This window comes from Rhipicephalus microplus, chromosome X, assembly GCF_043290135.1.
Source record: "Rhipicephalus microplus isolate Deutch F79 chromosome X, USDA_Rmic, whole genome shotgun sequence".
Classification (NCBI taxonomy): domain Eukaryota; kingdom Metazoa; phylum Arthropoda; class Arachnida; order Ixodida; family Ixodidae; genus Rhipicephalus; species Rhipicephalus microplus.
In genome coordinates, this window is record NC_134710.1 from 165,962,853 (window position 1) to 165,990,271 (window position 27,419).

Below are 27,419 nucleotides of genomic sequence, written 5' to 3' on the forward strand. Positions count from 1 at the left end.
ACTTGTAGCTGATGATGAAAAGATGCAAGATGTTATAAACTAGAAAGCGGTACTTGTAGTTGATGAAAGACGCGAGATCTTATAAAATAGGAATGATGTCACATATGGCGCGTGTCATTGGTTGAAGGCAATCGTTCGATTTAGTGCGGCGACGTACGCTAGGAGGAGCGTTGTAATAAAATCCTTTCGCTGTTGGCGCGCGCTCGGAGTCGCCGGATGGATAAGGCTGCACAGCGGAGAGAGCGCAAGGCGGCAGCAGCGCGCGCTCGCAGACAGAATCCCGATGTGCGAGCGCGCGAGGCAAGGGAATTCGCAAGCCATCCATCGTCTAAGAACAAATAAAAGTTGATCTGTGTATATACACACACAGCGTTTCTCACGTCTTTACATGATGATCGACTGGGCGAATTACATGGAAGATTCACTGTTTACCGATGAATCCCTCCGGAGCTTCGCCCATTCATCATCATTCACCCCGTGAATATGCCGTAATTTTTTTTCTAATAATACGACAGCGCATTTTAGGGTGTGCATGGAAGACTCGGTATTTGCGGAAGCCTGATGCTATAGTTTTTGCAGACCGAGAGGAATTCAGGGTTTACTCTCATAAACTACATCCATCACCTGAGTACATTGCGGATAATTTATGGTTACGTTTCTGCGCTTCGCTGTCCCTTTAATGGGTGAAATGTCCAAAGAAATAGAGTAGTATTCGTCACTGAGCATTACCATTATATTTTTTTCTATCGAAAGCATTGCGATTCCTCTTATAGCTGCATGATGCAGGTAAGTGGTGGTCGTGGAACTCATCCTATGACAACGCTATCCTTCAGGACCTCCTCATTTGTTTCGTCACACGGCTTCAAGTTAGCGTGATAGCTAGGCAGGCGTACATATGGTTAGAATAAATAGCGATGTGCTTTTTTATGGCTTCTAAAATTAAAACAGCAAGCATGCAGATCATCCGGGTTGTTCTGCGATAGGGATTGTGCAAGCTCAGATTATGCACGCGGAGCCTTGTTTGTCTCATTGGTGCATCTATATGTGTTGTATGTGTTTAAATCTTGCAAACACTTGTAGTTTCGATGGTATTGTGTGATCAGTTTACTCTAGAACTGAAGAAAGTTTCGCGATGCAGATTTAAATTACGCGCGCTGGGCACACCGTTTGGTCGTGGCGCCCTGTTGGTGGCGCCATCGCGAAAGCGACCACCGCTCTCCCGTTGGTTTTCTGCGAAGATGGCACACTGCCCTATTTTAGCACACTATTGGCGGGACAACGCAACTTCAAGACAAAAAAAAAATCATCATATTCACGGAGTCAACCGTGATGAGTGGGGCGAAGCATCTGTCAGTTCGTCAGCGCTTCCGTCCGTACACGCGTCCATCCGTGCAACCGTTCGTGCGTCCGTCCGTGCGTCCATCCGTTCGTGCGTCTGTTAGTCCATCTAGTGAACACTCAAAGTACCGCCATCTCGCATCATTTCATCTTAAATTTATCCCCGCCGTGGTGGTCTAGTGGCTAAGGTACTCGCCTGCTGACCCGCAGGTCGCGGGATTGTATCCCAGCTGCGGCGGCTGCATTTTCAATGGAAGCGAAAATGCCGTAGACCCGTTTACTCAGATTTAGGTGCACGTTAAAGAACCCCAGCTGGTAGAAATTTCCGGAGCCCTCCTCTACGGCGTCTATCATAATCATATGGTGGTTTCAGGACGTTAAAGCCCACGTATCAATCAATCATCATATATTTATCATATAGAAGTACCGCCATCCAGCGGACATTACAAGGACTAAACGAGAAGTGGCTACCTACTACCACGACGACTACTACTACTCTACTGCTACACACATCGTGGACGCACGACACGCGGCTTAAGGAGCTTCGCCCCTAAATATGCGTTGCCGTAGCCACCAACGCTTCGCAGGGAATATGTACTTTTCCTAGAAAGCAAAAGCGACTATGGCATGTTAGTAAGTAGACCTGGGACCCTCGAACAGACTCGACGTGCTGCGAACGCCGGCGTTGTCTGCGACCACGTTGGTCACCATTGCAACGGCAAATAATACATTTTTTTTTTGTTGAAGTTGCGTAGTCCCTGTTATGGATATCCGGTGCTGTCGCTGGACCAACAAGCGCGCGCCGTTGCTACCTTATCTGGTAGAACTCACCTTGCAAGCAAGCCAAGATGCGCCCTAATCCTAAACCCCACCTAAAAAAACAAGAATAAAGAAAGGAAGGGGGTTGGGCGTAGCGGTGTTCGAAAATTTCTTGGCCTTGTTCTAACCTGTACAGAACGCTGCTTAAACCACCTTCTCCGCAGTACTCCGGTGCTCTGTGGAAAAGCGTATTATACGTTGTACTCACGCGACATAGCATCAGGGGCATACTCAGAAATTTCTTTGGGGGGGGGGGGGCACGTCCTCAATTGATTTCGGAGGGAGCACTCCCTTAAAATGCTCATTTTTCGCTTTGTATATTATGGCGAAAATTCGGGGGGGGGGGCAGTTGTGCAACCCCCTGGCTTCGCCACTGCACAACACATTTCAACTACTCATGCGTGTATACTGCCGCATAATTGTGAGAATCAGTATGATCACTGGCGAAGCAGTGTATGACAATTGTTCGCCCCCCCCCCCCCAAAAAAAAAACTTTGCGGCAGTGTTGTTTTTCGCCACCACTACTCCTCATTTCCACAAATCCCTTGAATTTCAAGATTGCCAGCTTGTCATATTTACATTTCAATTCACGGATTCTGTCAAAAGATTAGACAGACGCGGAAAATGCTAATGTGGACTTTTATCATTGTTTGCTCAGTGGGATGGCTTAAAATACCAGTTTTATTGAAACAACAGTGCTCATGTTTTTTTGTGCATGATTTAGGTGATGTTGAATAGTTTGCACATACTTTTCTTTTTCTAAATGTAAGCCTTCTTTTTCCTATTGCTCCAAATTCGGCCTTTCGTGATAAAAAAAAAGAGATGTTTTATTTCCTGCAACAAGCTCCAAACTTGCATTTTAGCGCTCCAAAAGTAAGATTTTGCCGTTACAAAAATCGCACCAAATTCTATTTCGGCTGTTGCATCCCTGGGTGAGTCGCTTTTTGCCGTCGCGTGCAGGATCGCCCGCACGGGGTTCATAGAGACGCAGAGACGTTTTCACTCGCACTTGGAACGTCTAATTTCGCACCGAGGCTTCTATACATCTGCACTACATCTGAGACTATCTGAACGGCGCAGCTGTTGCAAACTCGCATGGTTTTCTATCCCGTCGTGCGCGGCTTCGCCTAGAGATTATCATCAGTTATCACGAGCCGTTTCGCAGGGTAGCAAACCGGATGTGCGTCTGGTTAACCTCTCTGCCTTTGCTTGCATCTTTCTCTCTCTTCCATCACGAGCCGTTAGACGAAGCGTCGGAAGGTGAATTCGCGGTTACCGTTCTGAATGTTAGATCGCGTGACAATGGTTAGGCGCTCTTGGAACAAGATGACGTCGTGCAAATGTGGAACTTCCTGTGTCTAACATAGTCATGCTGTGGTCTGGTAATACTTTACTGGGCTTCCTCCAGCTCCGCTAGTATTACCCCAGTATTCAGAAACGCTCCTCGACTAGACATTCACCCTTCACTTGACAGAGTTGAGCGCTGCGCCACAGCTCGGTTCAAAATGACACTGCGCTACTTGAGAATTGCAGCAGATTATTTCTGATATGCAGTGACTTGCCGTGCCTAGAGATGGCGCTTCCATCGGCTTTCTCAAGTGAAGGTGAAGTGTTGAGTGAAGGGACGTTCTAGAATACGGGGGTTAGTTGCATAATCTTTTTTTTATCTTCTTTTGAGTTTACGGCGGTATTTGTCGCAGTTGACCGGAGTGCGCACTCTTCTTCTCTAAGTAGAGTGCGCTGAGATGTGAATCGCCGCGATTGGCCCCCGCGTGTTGGCGCAGGTGCCCGTGGCGTGCAAGAGCTGCCCGTGCGGCCACGAGTTCTTCGCGAGCCGCAAGTCGCGCGGCGCGTCCGAGCAGAGCAGCCAGCGTCCGCGGCGGCGCACCGAGCGGGTCCGCAAGGAGCGCCAGAGCTACCTGACCGCGCTGGTGCTGGAGCAGCGGGCCGCCGCGGCGCGGGCCAAGCGCGCGCGGCGCAACGGCAGTCGGCGCGGACGGCCGCCCGCAAACCGCAGCTCGTCGCACGACTCCGGGGACGAGGGCCGCAAGCTGAACCGGCCGCGCTGCGGGCCCGCCAAGCCGGCAAAGCCCGTCGGTGAGTCGCCCTCTCCGGCGGAAGTCAAAATAAATAGAGAACTTTAGTTGGTCCAGAGAGACGCCCATATGCGCGCGCATGCGGCCGGTAATGGTGGTGGTGGTAGTGGTTAGAAGATGAGAAAAGGCACCTAATTTCTGCAACCCGTTCGGGAGCACGGCGCTGTGCCTGCGGGGAAGGGAAAAGGGAGAAAAGTGGAAAGAGGAGGAAAGATTAATTGAGCAGTGGAACGGTCGTCATCAACAGAAGCAGCAGTCCAGAAGCAAGGGTAGGGGTGGCAAGGGCCCCATCCTCAGCGGTAGGCCACGATTCCCGTCTCGTCCAGGAACTCCACCAGGCTCCGGAGTGCTGGTAGATGGGGACGAGATGGGAACAGTAGGTGCTCTAGGGTGGTGGCAGGAAGGCCAGGTAATGGCCCTGGTCATCGGAAGTGAGGTGCCGATTCTGCCCCACACTTGGATGGATGGATGGATATGGCTGTACCCTTTAGATCGGGTGGTGGCTAGCGCCACCAAGCCGTAATACCTAATGAACCCAAAACTATATTTATTTTTCCCTTAAAAAGTGAGTTTGAGGATTCGTACTTTGCAGTGAAGAGTTTAATTTTCACTCGTGCCTTGACTTTAGCCACCAATCAGATAACCTCCTTCTAGTTAAGTCTACTTGCTTTAAAGTCTATTTTGCCCTCCCGGTCCCTAAACCCCAGTGCTTTGAAAAACTCTGCTGTAGCACCTCTAACTCTGCACCTTTAGTTAGTGTGAACTGCCCTCTAGAGAGAAACGAGAAAAACAAGGAAGGCAGGGAGGTTAACCAGATGCTAGTATCCGGTATGCTACCCTACACTGGGGTTGCGGAATAGGGGGTTGAAAGAGAAAGGTAGAGTTAAAAAATAAGTGAGAGAAAATTTAGTCTAATTTCGTATTGTATACAGTGTTCTGGGTCGAGCCAGAAATTTTAATTTTTTTTTGGGGGGGGGGGGGGGGCGTCGCGTTCATATGTAGACAGTGTGAAGATATAGAAATGGAGACGGCGGCGTTTGCCTCGGCATCCCGTTTTGGCGCTGCTGTAGTGTGACGTAGAGCGCTCCTAAAAATCGGAGAAGGTGAGACCCCAGACAGCGCAGAGTACCCACGACGGAACGAAAAAGGCTATAAAAGTGGAGAGGTGTTGACAACAGCTACGCGAATGCAGACAGCGAAAACATGGCACACGCGTGGAAAGACCATCTGTCCGAGGAAGAACGTCACCGTCCGCAGTCGTTCACGCCGGTTAACCTAAAAAATAGGCGTCTACAGCAGGAAACGTTGGTACTGCTTCGCTGGTAACTTCGTGTCCCCGTACGAATATTCCGGGCATGAATACTTTTATGGCGAAAACCTCATATACCTCATTAAATACGTCATCTGGCCGTCGGCGCCAACACGAGCGATGTAAGAACAAAATGATGTGACATAGGGAAAATTTGTGGCGCCATCATGACGTCATTACATGTCATCGTCACTTGGTCGTAGGTGGGTCGAATCATGGAGGCAGTGCCACGGTATAGACGCAGAAAGCATTCGGGAGCCGGGCGTGTTTCGCGGTGAGATCGGGCTGTAGATATCCGCACTGTCCCCGCGGTAGTAGAGCGGTAATGTAGATAAGCGGTGGTTTTTGTAAACAAACTGGCTCGCGCCGAACGGCCTGCCAAGGAAAGCTTCCAGTGATCCACTGCCAGCAATGATTTTCATTGGTCCCAGTGGTGTTTGCGTGGTGTGCTTTCGTTTGCCGCCCTATCTTTTCTGGCGCATTCCTTAAAATGCGTTCAGAGCAATGCTTAGCGGCTACGTTAAATGGGCCCTGAAACACTTTTTTCAAGTGACCATAGTATAGATTGACTAAAAGAGCTTATTGCCTCACGAATTCAACACCGCACAAATTTTTAGGAGTCGTCCAGTACGCTACCGAAGTTACAAAGATTTGTCGCACGCTGCAATCGCATTCTCTCTTTTCTGTCCCGACGAAAACGCTGGAAGCTAAGCAGGGAAGTGAGGGGGAGGGGGGTATAGCATGGGCAAAAAAATAACGTAAAAAAAGTCACGCGCGCCTCGTGACCTTGAACAATTTCTTCTTTTTTGTTGTTCGAATGTGTGGCTTTTCCAGTGTGATCGCGCGTGCACGCGTGGACAAGTCGCGGCCTCCCGCGGCGATCACTGTAACGACCGAGCGCGCCATGTTCGAATCAGCCAATGGCGGATAGAAGGCCTTCTACCGGTGATTTTTTTTTTTTAGCTTCCTCTGTCATTTGTCGAGAGAAGAGGAATCAATGTTTAGCTGATTTTGATAATTTAATGTGAATTCTAGGCCGCGTGCTGCGCTATAATATTTGGCTCGTGTGTTATCGGGAGCCTCTCCTACTACCGACGGGCAGCGCATTTTCTGACCACGCTCAGAAAGTGTTGCAGGGCCTTTTTAAGGGGAGAGGTACAAGTGGAAAATGCATAAACTACAGGAGAAGTTTGTCAGTGCACTTAATTGCGCCAGTTGGTTCTGTATGTCCACGATGTAGGTGCGCCATAGAGACGCGGGTGTTTATGTCTTTTTCCCCATCCGCGCAGAACCGGAAATGCCGGACGAGGAGGAAGAGGACGTGTTCGCCGGCTGCAGCCAGGAACGCCTCGAGTTGTACGCCGCCATCTTGGCCGACATCAACCGCAAACTGAGCTCGCAGCTGTTCCACCAGCAGCTCTTATGATGGCCTTGAACTGTGCGGGACGTTTCTCACCATATTGTTTGTTTATGCCGTTTTTTAGTTACCTTACACCGCTGTGCCGTTTGAGGACGAAGACGGAACTTGGACGCCAAACACATGGGCCTTGCGGCCTTTGTTCGTCCTGCGTCCCACCTGTGTGCTATGTGAACTCGGTCACCCTTACCAAACATACTGATCGCCGTGCCTGCATTAGCAGTCTACGCCGCTGAGTACGGATGTACCTGGTGACGTCAGTGCACGCGTTGTGAGCAGGCCTCTGATTGGGTGCCGCGTTTTTGGCAGGGAGTGACGAGCGCAGCGAGGCGCTGCAAGGATACCGCGCGCGTTATAAATACGCGTATGAGTTGTTTCGCGTATTAGGTTGCGCCAGCGGTAGTTGACCGCAAGTCTTAAGACTTCGTAGCTGCAACCGCTGTGCCATGGAACGCGGCCAAAGAAAAGTCCCCAGGGCTTGATTTGTGTAGTTGACGTCGAAATCAAGCGCCGCCGTAAATATTCGGAGTACACGAGACCCGCACGATGTGAAGGTTTCCATTTCGCAAATACCTTTCGCTTTTTTTTTTTGCGTTTCGTAGATGGCGTGAGCGGCGCGCTCCACGATATACTATCGGCATCAAATGAAACGCGAACAGTGGAGCGCGTGACACAAGCCTTATCAAAGGCATAGTGCGTGCCGTCGACCAGTCGTTGGCACAGAAAGGCCCGCACATTCGGTGTGGCAGCACTGCGCGATCCCCCTATAGTGCAATATTTCTGCCTGTGTTCCAGGTATGGTATTTGAAAGGAAGAAGAAGAAGAATAACTTTATTTATGAAGTCCAGCGAAGTTGATTTGGGGCGGGCCTAGGCGTCGGCCACGAGCCCTTGGGCTCGGGCGGCTTCCTCGGCTCGCTGGACGGCCCACAGTTGTTGTTCGAATGAGGAGCTGAGCAGAGCCCCCTCCCAGCGTGTCCTGCGGTCCGAAACTGCCTCTTCGTGGTTTTCATCGTTGCTTTCATCTAAACTCGAGCATTCCCATAGTATATGTGAAAGTGTCGCCCTTTCATCGCAAACCTTGCATTTTTCTGTTAAATACAGATCAGGGTAACAGAGACTAAAGAGAACTGGATTCGGATAAGTATATGTTTGCAGTTGTCGCCACGCAACTGCCTGTTTTTTATTTAACCTGTTGTGTGGCGGAGGGTACTTTCGCCTTTCTAGCTTATAGTGCTGCGTTATTTCGTGGTAACTAGTCATGCGGTCCCCCCACTCCCACTCCCCCCCGCGTGGAACTTCGTCCGAGGCGGCGTCGGCGTTCGCAACGGCTCGGTTCGTGAGTGCTCGAGCCGCCGCGTGCGCCGCCTCGTTGCCGGCCAGCGGGGTTTGTGTGTGTGCGGGGGTCCATATGACGAAAGTGTCATTTTTTTCCCGAATTTTGTCTTCGTTAGTCATTAGGATTCGCAGCGCCTCTCGGGAGACACGACCGTTCGCATAGTTGCGTATCGCTGCTTGCGAGTCACTAATTACTACTTCGGTATTTGAAAGGAACAAAATAAAAAAAAAACAGAGGTTAAGCTATTGCAGCCAAAGTTAAGTATTGTAGCAGGGTTTGTCGTCACGGAGTCCATCATCATGGAATTCCTGGCTGATTCTATTTATAGTAGACAAAAGTCGGTTCATAATGCTTGCGATTTCACGCTGTTTCGCTTCGTGCCGGTAAAGCGAAACGTTTCGCGCTCTCTCTTTCGAACAAACGCTCGGCATTTACAGTTAAAGTGCATGCGTTTTCGGGTCGGTCTCTGAAAGAAGGGTGCAGGTGAAGCAGCGCTGGCGAACGAGATACGACGATCGTTTGAAAATCAACCGCAAACCGACTATATTTCTCTTTTCGTTTGATTCTGCCAATTCACCGATTGCACTGCGACGTAAAAGCAAGGAATTGCGAGTGATACGATCAAAAGCGCTTGGCACGCCCACGGTGGCCACCATTGTCACCATACGAAAACTAGAGCAGAAACGGACGCACTGTAGGGGGATCGCGTAGTGCTGCCAAACCGGATGTGCACGCCTGTCAATGGAGGTGGCTGGACGGCCAACACTACACTGTTTCTAATGCTTGAAACACGTGCTCCGCTGTTCGGGTTTCATTTGACGCCGATAGTACATCATCACCATCATCAATTTCGTCGCCAATGGATGACAGGAATAAAATGGCGCCTGGGGGGATTCGTAAAACACTAAGATGCCTTTTAGGTCGCAAGTCGATACTAGGGGATCGATAGCTACTCGTTGACGCCAAAATATTGACATGAGTAAATTTGATGTCAGTGCTTCTTTAGAGTTGAACATCTGAACTAAATAATTGATATAATAAGGTGAATGCATAGATGAAAGATAATCAATAGACCTAGTGATAGTTTTAACGTGACATTCTCTTTGATTATTTTAAATAAAATAATTTAACATCGTAAATGGCCCTGTTGCAGTGCCCTAATGCCAACGCCCCTAGGGAGAGGAATGCCGATGTAGAAAGCTCAAGGCCCCTTTTTGAAAAGGTTATTTTATAAATCTTTGGTTTTGAGATCTTCGACACTTCGACACTCCATAAAGAACTGCTCGATCGTTTCTGATTCATTACACTGTAAAAAATATCCGTGTTTTAACGTCGGAGCAGACCGTAGAAACTACAGAGTAACATCTGTTTCCTGAAAAATAGCGAGACTGGACGTTTAAAGCACAAACTGTGCTGCGGTTTATGGGAAACAGCAGGAGTTGCCGTAAAGCAGCAGTCGATGTTTCCGTTCTTTCGCTCCTTCCGTAAAACACCAGAAAAACGTATGTCTTCTGTACTTCAAGAACACGCTTCCGTGATTTGTGTGCACGGCGACATACTGGCTGAACTTTGACCATTCCCCCCGTTCGACAATGATACAGTGAACTAGAACAGAAAGTTAAGCGACAGCCATGGGCAATGCCTTGAGAGAGCTGTCGGCGACATACTGGCTGAACTTTGACCATTCCCCCCGTTCGACAATGATACAGTGAACTAGAACAGAAAATTAAGCGATAGCCATGGACAATGCCTTGAGAGAGCTATCGTGGCGGGTGGCTAACGTATACATACAGCGGCAACGCTGCAGTCGCCGACTAAGATGAGGCGTCCCACAGTGTGTAAGGAATGCGCAGATTCGCATTGTACGCTCATGGAAAGTCAGAAAACGAAGACGGAAAGTGTGATAACTGGGCAGGCTTTGATGAGGAAATTAAGCTTAGAGCAACATTGGGTTCGAAGATAGACTAAGAAATACGAGAGAATGAGGAAGAGAAACTGTTCATTAACTCACAATGGAGAAAAAGAGCTGCATGCAGGATCACTGGAAAGTGCCAGTATGGATACATATATATATTCGGAGAGGCGGAGAAGGATAGCAGCGGTAAAAAAGAAAAAGAGAACGTTTCAGAGTTTTTACCGATTAAGGAAGAGGATAATTACAGCATTATGATACTTCACCGCAAGGGAAGCTAAATTTACTATTAGTAGCGAAGTCGGGTTGCCATAAAAAGTTATAAAGCGAGACGATATGGTGGGCCAGCCTTCGTTAGTGTGGTCACACTGACGAAGGCTGGCCCATCAGCCGAAACATTTGTAATTAGTAAAGGTGTTTCGGCGTACGTCGTGCTTTTTCGCTTCCGATATATATATATATATATATATATATATATATATATATATATATATATATATATATATATATATATATATATATATATATATATATATATATATATATATATATATATATATATATATATATATATATATATATATATATATCGTCGAAAGGCGCTGCACTTCGTTTTCAATCTTGCAAGATTGAAAGCGAACAGGTACTTGTACTGCGTCTATGAGACTTTATTGACAAAAGATAGTGAAAAAAAAACATACCCGTCCAAGAATCCCTGCATATATGTGAATCTTGATGGTGTGCATAATAGTTTACGTTTTTTTTTTTTTCGTCACATCGTGAGAATGCACGACACACAGAAGAAGAGACAGTGTACATGTTCTCCTATTTTCGTTCCTTTTTTTTTTCGTGCTTGCAAGCCTTGACTTGTTTAGTGAGAGCAATCCTATAATCGTAGCTGCGTTGTATAGTTGGCACACCAATTAACACGCAGTCAATGAAACACAGTAATGAAGTGTATTTTAAAAGGGTGCGGTTTGCTGTTTCTTTGTATGAACTCGTTGTTTTCACGCTGTTTCGCACCGTCAAGCCTACCATGCAAGCTCAAGCCCAATAATAAAATTTGGAAGGCTCGGGGAAACGTTTGTTCTTTTTATGAATTCATGAGTCTACTCGGTGAACACCGACGGCGACTTCACTTCGTCACCGAAGAATTCATCGGTTGTTGAATGGTTCTCACTACCTGCGACGAGAACATCGATTCTTCAGAACTATTTCCCTTTACACCACTTTTCCTGAATAACCGATAAATTTTTTGCACCACCATAGCTCTTCCCAACCACAACAGGCCAAAAGAAAAAAAAATGCGTTGATGGTCACACAAAATAACACGACTGCTGCGGTGTGTCCGGCCATCACTGCCCAATAGAATGGGTGCAAGATAGCATCGGTGCATCGTGGTGTCGGCTAGAATACAAAAACAAATTGTAGGCAGGCGCTAAAGTAGTCAGTTTGCCCCAAAGGGAGCGTCGCGAGTTCGATTAAAAGCCGCACCACCCGCCGGTGCCGTTTCAGCTGAGCGCCTCCCTTCGTAGCCTAAGAGGGCGCTACGAGCGTCGTGTACATCAGTCACGGCTGCATCTGCTCCCACAAAAACGCCGGATTGCCCCGGAACTTCTCTTCCTGCCTCCAAGATTCCTGTGCGCAAGGTCAGTAAAGCTGCTAAGACTCTTTTGCAACCAAAATCTTCGGGACTTAAAGCACAGAAGCGAAAAAAACCCCACAACGAGGACGCGCCCGGGGTACGTTCAAGGCTAGGCCTAACAAAGCACCCGCGCCGACCCAACACTGGCGCGGGCGCAACGCCGGCTACTAGTGACCCCAATGCCGAAGTGCCCATGATGCTGTCCGCGTTCGACATGGACACCACACCACCTTTGAGTGCAACAGACAAAGCACACGTGTTTTCCATGCCTGCACCGCTTGCAAGTCATACGTTCATTACTACAAAAATAGGTGTAGGAGACGACAGGGGCAGGAACTATCACTTGGCTGTGTGTAAACTTATTTTGCCATATTTGGCGGAATCTGAGTGACAGCCGTGAGGTACGATTGGTGCTCGCATTTTGCATGCAGGTTGTGTTGCATCTTGTTATTGATTTACGTGCTCAGGACCAAGTAGTGCTAGCAGTTCATTTGTTTGGTTCCTCACTTGTCAAGTTTTTTGGCGCACTCTTCACTTGTTCAGCTCAGTGGTCTCTGGCACCCTACGTGGTCAAGGCAGGCGGCTATTGTCAGAGCTCTCTCACCTTCCTGCGAAGTCCATCACCTGGCACACATCACAATCAGGTAGGCATTTATTTCACCGTTATCGATCATTACCTATCTTATAAACAGTTATAAGGTGCACTCGCATGCCACAGCTCATACGAGCTAGGCATGTAACATGTCTGTCGCTATTATAAGGTGAATAATGAAACACGTGTTTGCCATGCTTGCATCGCTCATACATACCTTATTACTAAATTAGGCACAGAAAACAGTAGGGGTAGCAACGGTAACATTACTGTGCGTAGGCATATTTCAGTGCATTTTGTGGATTTTTAGTGTCGGCTATGAGGTACGACCATAGTGCTCGCACGCTGTGTTGCACCTTTATTGAGTTGCGCATGCAGGAAGCAGTACAGTGAACAGTTTAATTCTTCGGAATTATATGAAGCATTGCTTGCACTCAGCAATAACGGCATTTTTCCTTTGTTAGTGTCACTTAATTGTATTATTGTGGTGAAGCCTGCTGTTGAGTTGCATCTTTGTAGTTTGAGGATGTCACAGGTCTGTTTGTGCACGCACTCATTAGTGATCTCCTCGGTGCCCATGCACATGGCTGTTATAAGGTGCACTTGTAAGCCGGATCAGCAGGAGTCTGCTGTCACGTACACACCAGGCGTGTACGTGTCTTTGTCGTCTTATCGAGCGCAGACAAAGCACTCGTGTTTTCCATGCCTGCATCGCTTGCAAGTCATACGTCCATTACTACAAAAATAGGTGTAGGAGACGACAGGGGCAGCAACTGTCACTTGGCTGTGTGTAAACTTATTTTGCCGTACTTGGCGGAATTTGAGTGACAGCCGTGAGGTACGATTGGTGCTCGCATTTTGCATGCAGGTTGTGTTGCATCTTGTTATTGATTTACGTGCTCAGGACCAAGTAGTGCTAGCAGTTCATTTGTTTGGTTCCTCACTTGTCAAGTTTTTTGGCGCACTCTTCACTTGTTCAGCTCAGTGGTCTCTGGCACCCTACGTGGTCAAGGCAGGCGGCTATTGTCAGAGCTCTCTCACCTTCCTGCGAAGTCCATCACCTGGCACACATCACAATCAGGTAGGCATTTATTTCACCGTTATCGATCATTACCTATCTTATAAACAGTTATAAGGTGCACTCGCATGCCACAGCTCATACGAGCTAGGCATGTAACATGTCTGTCGCTATTATAAGGTGAATAATGAAACACGTGTTTGCCATGCTTGCATCGCTCATACATACCTTATTACTAAATTAGGCACAGAAAACAGTAGGGGTAGCAACGGTAACATTACTGTGCGTAGGCATATTTCAGTGCATTTTGTGGATTTTTAGTGTCGGCTATGAGGTACGACCATAGTGCTCGCACGCTGTGTTGCACCTTTATTGAGTTGCGCATGCAGGAAGCAGTACAGTGAACAGTTTAATTCTTCGGAATTATATGAAGCATTGCTTGCACTCAGCAATAACGGCATTTTTCCTTTGTTAGTGTCACTTAATTGTATTATTGTGGTGAAGCCTGCTGTTGAGTTGCATCTTTGTAGTTTGAGGATGTCACAGGTCAGTTTGTGCACGCACTCATTAGTGATCTCCTCGGTGCCCATGCACATGGCTGTTATAAGGTGCACTTGTAAGCCGGATCAGCAGGAGTCTGCTGTCACGTACACACCAGGCGTGTACGTGTCTTTGTCGTCTTATCGAGCGCAGACAAAGCACTCGTGTTTTCCATGCCTGCATCGCTTGCAAGTCATACGTCCATTACTACAAAAATAGGTGTAGGAGACGACAGGGGCAGCAACTGTCACTTGGCTGTGTGTAAACTTATTTTGCCGTACTTGGCGGAATTTGAGTGACAGCCGTGAGGTACGATTGGCGCTCGCATTTCGCATGCATGTTCTGTTGTGTCTATTGATTTGCGTGCTCAGCAGTTCATTTCTTTGGAATTGCACGACACATTGCTTACACCCGACAACATTGCGAATTTGCACGTCACTTAGCCATACTACTGCTTAACTGCAGCTAATCCAGCATGGGAGTCCTTGTGTGTACCCAAGAAGTTGGTGTATGGCAACAGAATCAAGCGATCGCATATGCGAAGTTTTGGGTGCCCTATCTTGAAGCCACCCATTTCCATCTCTTGCGCGTACTACTGGCAGGCTACGGTGCAATTCATACTTGGTATCAACTGTTTGATTAGTCAATATATCACAAAAAGCTTTAAGTAATTGTTTAAAGTAATTATGTTTCAAGCTAAAATTTTAAAGTAATTGTATTCAATATTGGACCTGGCTGCACTTGAGAGGCTGAAGCTGCTTTCACATATGTGCAAGATATGAACATCTGTTGTCAACATTAGCGATATAATGGATAGCATTACTTAAGTTGTGAACATGTGTAATGTTGGAGCATATGCTAAGCTCACTTTTGACTGCACATTCAGGAATAGCCTTTTAAGAGACCCAAGTTGCGCAAGTATGGGTGCAGTTTTCTGTAGAATTTGTGCAGTTAATGTTACAGTCTCCGTCATTATTTCTTTTCCTTGCGCCGCCTGCTTCAACTTAGTTTAAACATTTGTAGCAGGTCAAGAATATTTATATTCACTGTGCTCTTATATAGAGGACTGCTTAAAAAGCATTGGCTAATGTTCATATGAAATTGAACATAACCTGACATGCTAACCAGATATTGGAATGATTCTACTATTGTAGACTGTAAGGTATTATTACCATTGTAGCAGTGTTTTTATTATAAAATTGGGCGGTCTGAAAAAGTGCACAAGCCAGTGAATGTAATTTAGCAAAATAAGTGCTCTACCTTCATTGCAGCCATAACATCAATGAAGAATGCCCACTTGCCGGCATTGCGCACAGACATTTTCAACATTGACCGACTACTTCGAGCACTACCACTATCACAGCAGTGTGTTGGGCGGTGCCCTTTGCCCTTGTGAGCCTTGTGGAGCTTTGTTTAAAAACTATCAGAGCCTAAGAAGTCACGTCTTCAGACATCACAAGAAGCGATGCAGCAAACAGACTGATGATGCGTTTGTCTGCTCTGTGTTGTCATGCGGGGCGAGTGTGCCTACTCGCACGGAGCTTCTTGGTCACATAGCTGCCCATCTGGAGAGTGGAATTGATGCTGTTATGTGTCCTTTTGTGGGTTGTGGTAGTGTGCTGAGGTCAGCAGGTTCCTTCAGAACACATGTTTCAAGGTATCACCGGGGCAAAACTGCAACACAGTGCACGGAAGTACCTGAAATTGAATCCAGTTCAGATCAAGAGCACAGTAGCACACCCCCTGCTGATGTTGGAGATAACTGTGAAAGGGAGTCTGGTTGTGACAGCGATTTGCCGCTGAACCCCTTTTTTTTTTTATAGTGATGTCATAATCGTGGAGTGCACGCCATTTTCCTGCTCATATGCTTTGGTGTTTACAAAAACAAAAGGAGCCTTTTTTATTTTGCAAACAAAATCTGTTGCAATCAATGCTCTATCTCGTCCACTTCTTTTTTTCTTGTCTATGTGGTTTACGTCCCTACCTTTCTTCAGCCTGAACCTACTAGCCAACAACATGTTCTAGTAAGCTGGTGCAGTAGTTTCAGGGTGGTATTCCCCACCAGTCTGTTTTTTGTCTTCTTTTTTTGGCGTGTCACAGCTGTTGCACTCAATTGTAGGGTGGTAATATAGTTCTACATTTCAATCAGTTTTCACTTTAATATCTCTACAGATGAATTCATCTATTATCAAGTAACTGTTATTTACTTTGATTTTTGGAATAATTGCAGGAAATCTTCCAGGAGAGGATGGCGGCCTGTGCGCCTGCATTATTTCAGATGATGGAGGAGGCGCCGACGAAACATACTATGGAACTGGTGGTGCGCGTGAGAGACGAAGGACAAAGAGAAAAAGCAGTCCAGGTAGCTGTGCTACCATTCCTCTGCGCGCATTTTAAGGAAGACAAGAACTACCTTTACCAAGTATTTGAAGTAAGTTTCACTTTGTTGCATTATGTTAGTACAAAACTGGACAGTAACATCTTTTCAGAAAGTGATGTATTGGTTTGTTGAGAACAGCTTTAGGTTCTAGATTTTATAGAATACAGTCGATCCCGGGTATATCAAACTATGATATATCGAATTATTGGCTATATCAAAAAGTTGAGAGATCCCCTTGAATTTCCCATGCAAAAATACGGGACTGCTGTACACATCTATCGAACTCACGCACAGCAGAACATCCGCTAAATTGAACTCTGAGCCACGCTAAAGCCCACAAATTGCATTTTTCCTAACAAATAATGATCATTTATAGCCACAATTCGACAAGTTCCGATCCCTTTTCGCGTGCAAGTGACTAAAAGGGGGTGCTGAAAAGTGAAACATTGAAACTCCATCTTGCTGATCTAGCTCGTTGCACAGCACTTGTGAGTGCACCGGTATGCTTGATGTGCGATCTGCAGGTTTTAACGTGGGGGCATGGTGATGACCGAGGGCACCAAAACGAAGTGGAATGACTTAAGGAAGTTTAGTGATCTCATTGCGATGTTCGCATTCAATCGTGTATGATGGCATGTGGGACTGAAAAGCGTGGCCTTCGAGATGTGCAACTTCATGAGGTATTTTGGTGCTTCCGGTTTTAGAACGCTCATTTCGGAGGCTACGCTTTTTTCTAGCTTTCCGCACCAAAGCAACAGCTGTCGGTTACAAAATGACAAAGCCACAAGTGACATCGCTATCACCAACATGCTGACGGTGGGAGCTTGCTCGTTTGTGGGCAGCATCGCCTTTTGTGGCTTGTGGACCTGTGTACTTCTCGCCTCGTTACTGATAAATCATCATTTGGAAGTCGGCGCTACACATTGATACGCTCGTAGCGATAAAAATCATGGCTGGTGCTAGGAGCGACCTCAAGTAAAGCACAGTCGTGAACTGTTTCTTTGCGGGCTTTGTGCCAGGTGACGACTTTGAGTGCGTCATGACTGCTGTCAAGGGCGTACAATGCCTCAGTAAATTCTATGCCTTGTTAGTGTTTTCGGGCACCATCTCGGACAGCGAGCGGCTTCATTGGAGCAGAAGACGACGTCGCTGGTTCTGACTGCATGGATGCCGAGATGATGCCCAATGTTGACGGTGCCGTGGAATTATTGCTTTCGCCACCAACGCTCTACGGAGCTTACATTGGCATTCAGTGCCACTCAGCGCTGTTGTGGCCGAATGAGCTGAATTTGCTTACTTGGAAGGGTCCAGTGATATTGAGGACAACTGAAACTTGGTGGCACGCAAAAAGAGAGAAAAGTTTACAGACTATTTTCAAGTGAAATGAAGTGCGATAACTTGCAAAAGTAGATGTTCAGGCCTTGTTCTTTATCATATTGTGAGAGAATCATTCTTTAAGTGCTTGTTAGGATTTCAAAAAACTGTTTTTAGGTCTGAGATGCTCTAATTTATGCCTTAAATACACATATTTTGTGTTTCGACTCATCGATATATTGAACTACATATATCGCGATCCCCTTCGAGTTCAATATATCTGGGATCGACTGAATGCTGTGCAGGTTTTTAGCACAAAACAATAGCTTTTTCAGTTGAATTTTGTGAAAAAAGCTGCTTTTGTATAAAGGAAAATTAAACTTTGACTGCTGAAATCAGTTTTCTTCTAATTTCACAATTTCTGAACTTTGAGCAGACTTAACTTTTTTACACTTCTTAATCGATGTATTTTCTTCCCATAAAGAACAAGTGCAATGCTACCGTATGAGAATTTAGTGACCGCTGCAGCAAAATTTTTTGACAGAACAAATATGCTAAACATCCAAAAATACCTAATTCATGAATTGCTGGACACAAGTTAAAAGGAGGATAGTGTAGCTTTGCATATCTTTTGCCTTTGTGCTTCATTTTAAGGTAATTTTGGTGGCTTTGTACAGCAGCATTATTCATTAAAATTACACCGGAACACGCGCTTTGTCACAAGTATCAGCATTTGAAGATAGTGTAAAAAAAAGGCAATTTTCAATTTTTTTGTGGAACTTACTTTGGTTATCCGCATTGTGTCGTAGTCACAAAAATGTTCTGAAAAAAAAAATACACTGCCCTTGAGCCAACAGTTAGTGCGGGCAGGTGCCATTGTTTCATCAGAGCCACTAGGATAGGGAGTGAAGTCCCCAAGCATCCGACTATAAAGTTCACAGAGTGAATGAGAAGGAACGTAGCGCTGTGAAAAGTGAGACTTCATGCAACAAAAACTGTGTTGGGGCATGGTGCACGCATGGTGAACCACAGTGCACAAACTTGGTTTACTAGCCTTTTTCAGGCTCAATGGGAAAAAAAGTGTTTGTGTGCAATCAGAGTGCTCCACATGCACAAAGCATTAGTTTTTTGCAATGCACTGCAGAACAATGTTTCTCGTCACTTTGGCTGTAGTGCCTCATTACGACGCAGTGAGGAGGGCACTAAGAATGGGAATAGGCCAGAGTTGTTGCAAGATGTTGCTCACTTTGTCCCTTGCTGTCGCACATGCAAAATAATTTTAAGCAATACTATCACCACTAACATTGATATATTGACCTGCAATCATTCAGAGTTGTCTATGATGTTGCTGTAATCCAAAGAGAAAAATGAATCAAAATGTGAGCAGGTTTTTTTGCGTGCTCGCTATCCATTCTACTTTGCTCTAAAATTGTTCCAAGTTTCAAGGCTCCTAGGTAGGTAATTTGTACTTGGTGCACACAGCCTGCAATAGACCAGGAACCATGGTGGAAAACGGAATTGCAGGGATCGCATCTCTGATTTATATATTGGAATGGCCGCAACTGTACATATCTCTTTGTGCTTTTGTGTACATGGGATATTTTTGCTCATCCAGGAGGGAACAAGCATCACTGAAAAGCTTGCCGAGTTGCCATCAACGCCTACAATCATTGCACTGGGTGAGTTCCCTTGTCGATATCATTATGTGTTGATTGTTGTGCGAGGAGGTCAAGTAAATTGATGACATTTTACAACATGAGTGTGAGCCTAACTCCAGCTACAAGGTGCAGTAGATACTTATACACTTAAATAACAGATGTTGTCGGAGGAGAAGAGTGGAAGATGAGGGCAGACCTGCAACTGGGTTTTATTCAGTACACTCATGCAGGGAACCTGCGTTCATTCTGATAGTCTGAGTGAAGTATCACAGACACAATCATTGCTTTTGTTCATTAGGAAAAAAGCCTAGGCAAGCTCAAGTGCCATTGGGTCACAACTGCATCTCAATTCTTGTCTTTGCCAGTAAAGTCTGCCATGGTTTACTAAAAGTAAACAATTCGTATGCATTTAAGTTGGGCAGGTGAGAACCTTGTCTGGTCTTTATCAAGGGCTGGTGTTCCCTACATCATTCATTTATACATTGACCTGTATGACCAATGTTAACATTCCTCCATGTCTGAGTGACTTCGTTATCCTACTTGACGAGCGCACGTCGAACTCAGTGGGGTGGCACTTAGTGCAATCTTGCACACCTCATAGAGGCAATGCGGGGTCTTAGCATTTACCTTGAACGGCACAGAAGAGTAACCTTCACCCACAAACTAGCTCACCAGACAAAATGCTGTGCTTTAATATTAACCCAACTTTAACATCAGATCATACATTCTGAACATATTTACCACGAGCATGTGAAGACTTATTTTATGATTGTGCGTATTCGAAGACTGAAAAAGGCCATTGCACATTTTTTCAAAGGAAGCCTTGGAAAAATTTTGGGAGCGTACAAACCACTAGTAGGGTGTGTAAAATTGCACTAAGTGCCACACCTTTTAGTTTGTTAGTTGCTTATCAAACCAGGAGGAATGTTTACATCAATCAAACAGGCCAATATATATATGAACGGCGCAGGGAACACAAGTTGTTGATTCCTGACAAGGGTCTTATCTGCCTCTGACTTCAGTGAAAGTCCATTGATTACTTGTCAGAAACTATGACAGCCATTACTGGCAAGAATGAAATTCGGAGATGCAGCCTTGACCAATTGGCTCCTAAGCTTGCTGAGGTCTTCTTTTTTTTTTTCAGGAGGAAAATGATTGGGCCAGCGTATTTGGCTCAGATTGTACAAGAATTAATGCAAGTCTATGATGCATAGATGAGGAATTTGCAGACTGTAGCGTGTAACCATACGTGTTCTAAATGAAGCCCATTGACGAGTCTGTACCCATCCTTGTGCTCTTCTCATATGTTTCATTTGAACCACACCTTGATAACCTTAAAGGGCTCCAACACGAAAAAGGGCAGCAGGTGCGAAGGTGGCCAGAAGTCTCGCACAAGTGTGCACACAAAGATAATGAAGTTGGCCCAGAAGCTGCGTTTCAATCAGTGAAAGTGTGAGCATGAATCATACACATTTTCTGATGATATCCGGTTATTAGAGCTGAATATTATCTTGATTGTGGCTTTGCATTTTCAATTTAATTTGTTTGTAAGTATTATGAGCCTGGCGTTTTCTTTTTTTTTGTCCTTCGGAGTGTAGTCAAAATATACTGCTATTATTTCACAAGAGCCAGCACATGAAAATGCACTCTCAATTGAGATTTCTATATACTGTGAATTGTGCCAAGGACATATAGTATGTTGTGAAAAGAGAAAAATGGAAGGTTTGGCCTTAATTTTATCCTAGTTATCAATCTCACTGATGCTTCGTTAAAGAACCCCAGGTGGTCGAAATTTCCGGAGCCCTCCACTACAGCGTTTCTCATAACCATATGTGGTTTTAGGACATTAAACCCCATATATCTATCTAATCTCACTGATGCTTATGTTAAACAGGGTTTGGAAATTCATTCATCTAAACCAAGGGCATACACAGAACTTTTTAGGGGGAGGGGGCCCTTTTTGATCTGAACCAGAGGTCTGGGCAGGCAAATGGTAATTTTGCGCTAAGTATTTCATGGAGAAAAAAGTTTGGGGGGAAGGAGGGGAGAGGCACGGGCCCGGTGTGCCACCGCCTGGCTACGAATAAGTGTAGTGTATATTCACATGATGTTTCTTAGTTCAGGTCAAGCTCTTTCAGTTTTTTTACAGGATCCTCAACCCCCCCCCCCTCCCACCTCAGCATAGTGAAAAAAAACATTCTGTGATCAATAAACAGTGCTTAAAAAATTTCACTAAAGCTGCTGCTTGGGCGAGTTGGTTCATGATTAAAATATGTGCCGTCTTTTTTTGCGCTGGTAAATCTATATTAAGAAAGTTCAGCCATAATTTGTAGCTATATGTGGCACATAGAGCTTAACAGCAGAATGCAAAGTTGAAAATCAGTATAGGTATTCACCCGTGCATTCTGCTATACAATAGCAACAAATATTTCTGAAAATGTAACTGCTCATTCTGAGCATGATCAGAGCCAGTGGGAAACTTCTCAGGAGCGCCGGGCAGGCCCTATACATCCTGTGCATTTTTGCTGATTTTAGGTAGTTTTCTCAGTGACTAAAAGGGATATTCATATAATCCATACATCATTTTCTTCCAAACTTTTTGCTCTTTTAACTTCATAATATAGAATTTTTGTGAATTTTTTACCACTAGAGCTTGACTTTTGAGTTAATTGGCATCTATGAAAATTTGTAACACAATAACGGTAAAGTGCATAGCTTCTATTTTGCTTCAGTAGCTGTATACAAAAAAAATAATCAACTGGTTATCTTAAAATACATGGGAAATAATGGTAGCTAAGTAATAAAAAACTGTTTTGAGATATGGAATAAAGTTCAAAAACAGGTGAAAAGTGATCGCACTGTCAGAAACACTGTTCAATTATTTTGTTTAGTAGTTACAAGCTTGGTAATCACTGCCAAAGTCAATTTTTCGCCGTGGAGCCTCTCGCAATGCTTGTCTTGTTTTTTTTTTTTTGTGAGATGTCATTCAGCTCTATCTGCAACGTATCGTCAAGTGTGGTCAACGATTTCCAGCAAATTCATTGTAGTTTGGCCAAGCTTCAATCCTATCTCAGAATAGAGGCTCGTGTGATACTACCATTATTAAATGCAAAAAAAATATTCAATGTCGCCATTTCTAGGACTCTCACCCTAAACAAAGAAAGGAAAGATTCTGTGACTCAATTCCCATTAACTCAACACTTACACTGAGTCGTTCTCACACATTGTTATTCAGTTGCATCAGAAATATTAGTCCATGTCCATTAGAGCATACCCGTTGTCCCCATGTATATACGTGATTCACCTCGAAAGATGCTGAAAAGGCTGGGAGGTTTAACAATAAAGAGCTTGCTGGTTCAGCACCTCAGTACGTCACAGGGATTTATTCACATTAACAAGAAAACTGTACGGGCTTCAACGAAATTTACACTTCCTCAGAACCTTCTTTACCCCCAGCATCTAAGGTTATCGACAAGCACGGCAAATGCAAGGTGTAATGATGCTAGGAGCTGAAAGTGTTCCAACCTATGTATTCTGAAGGCGGATTGTGAATACAAAGGTGCACAGTGTCTTCGGACTGCTTTAGAAGTTACCCGACAATCTTCTATACACAGCTGACTCTAGACAAGCATTTTGACTTTTGTACGTCAGAAAATTAGGCCGTAAGCATAGAGCGAATGCAAGGGGCTTGCACTAGAGTGTGTTTTCACTGGCTACTTCCTTTTGGAAAAACTGGTTTTGAGCCACCAAAAATGCTGTTTATGAAAAGCACGAATGTGGATGCACAAAGGGACACCCCTCCCCAAATTGCAAAGAAAACAAAGCGATTTTTTTTTTCACATTTTGCTCTACCACGTGCCCCTACTTTTTGTATCAAGGGCCATATACATACACAGAGAAGGCATTATAAAGTGTGTGTAAGTTGCTTCTTGCATTCATTTGATCACTTGTTTTTCACATTCTTTTCAGGCATAAACATGCTGAAGTGATGAAGAATGGTGATGTAGCAAGCTACAGCACATGTATTATATGTAAATAAATTCATCTGTGTTTTGTTAATGTTGCATTATTATTTATATGGTATGCAGCAGCAGGGGTGGTTTACACACACACAGTACATAAAGACTGCATTAGTGTAGGTTGAAACAGTACATAAAATTGGACATAAAACTCAATCATGAGAATCTACAGGCAGCCACATAAACATTCCATTCCATCCCGTAAAACATCGGCTTTTCGACAGTACTGGTCAACAAAAGCTTGTGTTAGTTTTTCACAAATTAAGTTACTACCAAAACTAAGTTTATTTTATGCTCAGTGAAACAACTCTTTCCTTCAAGGCAAAGAAACTACACAAAACCTTAGTCAAGCACAGAAAAGCCATTAAACGAAACCAGGTGTTTTACTGAAGCTTCTGTTTTCATTAATAATAACGGAATAATTTACAGCCAGACTGCTCTACAGCGATCTCCGTTTATTCCTCCTCTAAATACAGCAAATTCTGTATTCCTACAAACAGAGTCATGATGTGTTTGAGATAACAGATTTGCTGTGTTTGGGATAACAGATTTGCTGTGTTTGGAATAACAGATCTGCTGTGTTTGGAATAACAGATTTGCTGTGTTTGGGTTAACAGATTTGCTGTGTTTGGGTTGACAGATTTGCTGTGTTTGGGTTGACAGATTTGCTGTGTTTGGGTTAACAGATTTGCTGTGTTTGAAATAACAGATCTGCTGTGTTCAGGAATACAGATATGATGTGAAAGAGAATACGGAAAAATGTATAACAGAGACTTCGTGATACGGAGCCTGCTGTTACTCATTTACAGAATGCCTCCGGCAACGATTTACCAGCAGCTTTTGCTGTGTACCGAGACATTTTTTTTTACAGTGTACGGCCCCGCCATGGTGGTCTAGTGGCTAAGGTACTCGGCTGCTGACCCGCAGGTCGCGGGTTCCATTCCCGGCTGTGGCGGCTGCATTTCTGATGGAGGTGGAAATATTGTAGGCCCGTTTGCTCAGATTTGGGCGCACGTTAAAGAACCCCAGGTGGTCGAAATTTCCGGAGCCCTCCACTACGGCGTCTCTCATAATCATATGGTGGTTTTGGGACGTTAAACCCCACAAATCATCCGATTCATAAACAAAAGTTTAATGATGGTGGCACAATTTTGTTAATGTAACTTTCAATTGTCCGGTGCTGCACCATGAGCTATTCTACGGGTACCTTAATTGCTGGAAACTTCCGTCGCTCAATACAGAAGATTTAGTATGTTCTTTGTGAGGACAAAGGTTTGTGAATCGTGCGAACATGTTAATGCAGGGTGGTTTTAAACTATTTAGGGCAGTCCTTTAACAGATGCTGCCACTAAGCTGTCCGCCGCTTCATTATCCAGTGTGGCCTGGTACCAAAATTAGACAGACGTTTGGCACATGATTTGGCATATACGAATAACATTCTGCGAGGCAGCTCGCCGAGTGAGATGCTTCTAGAGCAGTGCACACGGACAAGATCTGTAAGCACCACTACTGAAGAAATGTGTGCGGGGTGTTTACGCAGTGCAAGAATGGTTGCCAATACTTCTGCCTGGAATACTGGCGTGAAGTCAGGCAAACGAAGAAAAAAGAACGAAGTAAAATTCATTGTATGGATTCCCACTCCGGCCTTCACGTCAGTTACAGTAGCATCTGTGGCTACTACTGGATTTATTCGCATGCTCTTGAGGTGGTCTTTCAACAACCGTTCTATATCTCGTGGGTAATAGTTAAGCATTTTTTTGGAAATATATCATCGAATCCTATTAGCGCTATGGGAATAAGTACGTTTGGCTAATTATATAACAAAATGATACTTGTATGGTTCCAAAAGCTGCTCAGTGAAAATTATTTGAGGTATATGTAGCCTATAAAACTCAGGTTGAAAAAATGTGGAAGGCTGATAAGGAACACATATTCAGAGCGTCTGCGTGGGGAGGCATATATGTTTAGATACGTTTTAACTTTTAGCATTCGGAACCTAGTTTGAAGAGTTAGCAGGTATGCTTTGTGATAAAAATATTTTTCGCTACAAATTTCGGAAAGCCGCGACAAAAAAAATAGTGCCTCACGTTGTAAAGTTAAAAGTGGGCGTAATTTATAAGCGGCTCTTCCAGAGAAGAACACACACCCTAACTGTAATATTGGGTGGACGTACATATAATAGATCATTAACAATGTTTTTCTACACATTCAAAACTGATTACTGCTGATTCGTCTTAATAATCCAACTGCATGTGAACCTTTAGCTGTTATATACTCAATTTGCGGGCTCCGATTAAGCTTAGTTGTGTATATTATGCCTATAGATACTTTTAAGAATCTACCTGAGGAATGTAGGCTTGCCCATTTTTTGTTGAAATTCACTCAGGAAAAGTCAGTGGGAAAGCAAGAAGGGCATTTAGGTTATTATTTAGAGACGAATTCAGACCAGTAAGCCATATTTCAGTGTCATCCATGTACGCCTGTAGAATGTTGTGCAGCGAACGTATATGGCTGGAAGAAGCAAACAATGCACTTCGTCTGCGTACACGTATATTTACACATCGTTATGGATAGGAATTGAACTTAGTAATATAGTAAATAAAATGAACGAGAGAACTGACCCACGGGGAACTGAAATTTGCAAGAATGTTTGATATGATGACTCATTCTGCGAGCATTGAAAAGTTCGTCCGCTTAAACGATTTCGTACCCATATACTCGGGAACCTTGACACTTTGTAGCCGACTCATCAATATGGTGTGTTTTACGCAGTCATATGCCTTAACAATATCTACGCTCACTAAAGCAGCGTAATGGTTTTTATGATGAGCAAGCTTAACTCTACTTTCTAAGTCAGCATGAGCCCACAATATTGAACAGCCCAGCCTGAATCCAATTCGAGATTTGCTTATAATATGATTTACTTCAATTCATTCTTCAACATGTCTATATAATAACCACTCGATTAGCTTTACGACATTGAAGTGAAAGAAATAGGCTGAATATTACCTATGACATAGCCAGTGCCCTATTTTTTTCAACAGTGGTACTATTTTAACCACTTTATAATCTGGATATATCCATGCATTTTTATAGAAAAATGTAGATAGTTAAGGACGTCATTGGGGGATAAATCAAACATAATTTTTTATCATTGCTGTAGAGAAATTATCAGGTCCCAATGATAAATCCCGCAGTGTATTTACTACCTCGGTGACTTCTTCAGGTATATGGCAGGGCAACGCTGATGTGAAGCGACACTCAAGCCCTTTCGCAACTGTATCAAGTGCCTCTACTAATTCTGCGGATGATACACAAGTTGATTCTAAATTTATTGGTAGCGGGACCATCTTTTTGAGTAGCAGAAACCTAAATAGGGCTTTCTTATGTTTTGTCTCTGACATATAACTGTATCGCTTGGAGTTGTAACATTATTGTACTTTCTCAATTGTCTGTTTAAATATAGTACCAGCATATTGATAGTCATTGCAATTACGTGGGCACTGGTTGTAGAGTATTTTTTTCCAAGCGGCTCTATGTCGCCTACAGGAGCGATCACAGTCAGAATTCCCCCATGGCGAATAAACATCACCTATAGTAGATTGCACAGTGAACTTAGCCTTTTGCGTACTGCCACGTAATGGATTACATAAATTGAGTGCCTTTGATTGGTCACTTCGTCCCATATGTTTGTTCAAGAGTGATCGTAGTGCGTCATTTACTTTATTTAACATAATTTATAATTTGTCGATATATTGAAGTAGGTGGGCACATTACTTAGAAAAGTATTGGTACATGATCACTGTTTGTGCCCAATGTGATAGCAGACCAGGACGACATGGCACAACCAGCACTTGAAAACGTCAGGTCTATTACAGAACGTGATAGGCGGGTTACATAAGTTGGTGTTCTTGAATTCACACAATGAAAACCACTCAGAGTGGTCCATTCTAACAGCTTTTTACCCCTGGCATTAGATCGTTAACCTTAAGTTATGAGGTGAGAGTTGAAATCATCTTCTACG

General features: G+C 44.4%; 2 protein-coding genes across 2 annotated transcripts; both read left to right on the top strand.

Moving 5' to 3' along the window:
• Positions 1-3,908: 3,908 nt before the first annotated feature.
• Positions 3,909-7,353, top strand: LOC119170023 (uncharacterized; the record flags this gene model as incomplete). Its single annotated transcript, XM_075876484.1, has 2 exons — positions 3,909-4,254; positions 6,852-7,353. Coding segments are annotated over 2 exons (483 nt in total), but the record flags the coding sequence as incomplete, so codon positions are not given.
• Positions 7,103-23,435, top strand: LOC142775136 (uncharacterized). The gene is made up of 7 exons (XM_075876485.1): positions 7,103-7,120; positions 11,718-11,878; positions 12,418-12,518; positions 13,447-13,547; positions 16,255-16,455; positions 19,334-19,397; positions 23,346-23,435. The coding sequence occupies exons 1-7, from the start codon at positions 7,103-7,105 to the stop codon at positions 23,363-23,365; spliced, it is 666 nt and encodes a 221-aa protein (XP_075732600.1). The 3' UTR covers positions 23,366-23,435.
• The last annotated feature ends 3,984 nt before the right edge of the window (positions 23,436-27,419 follow it).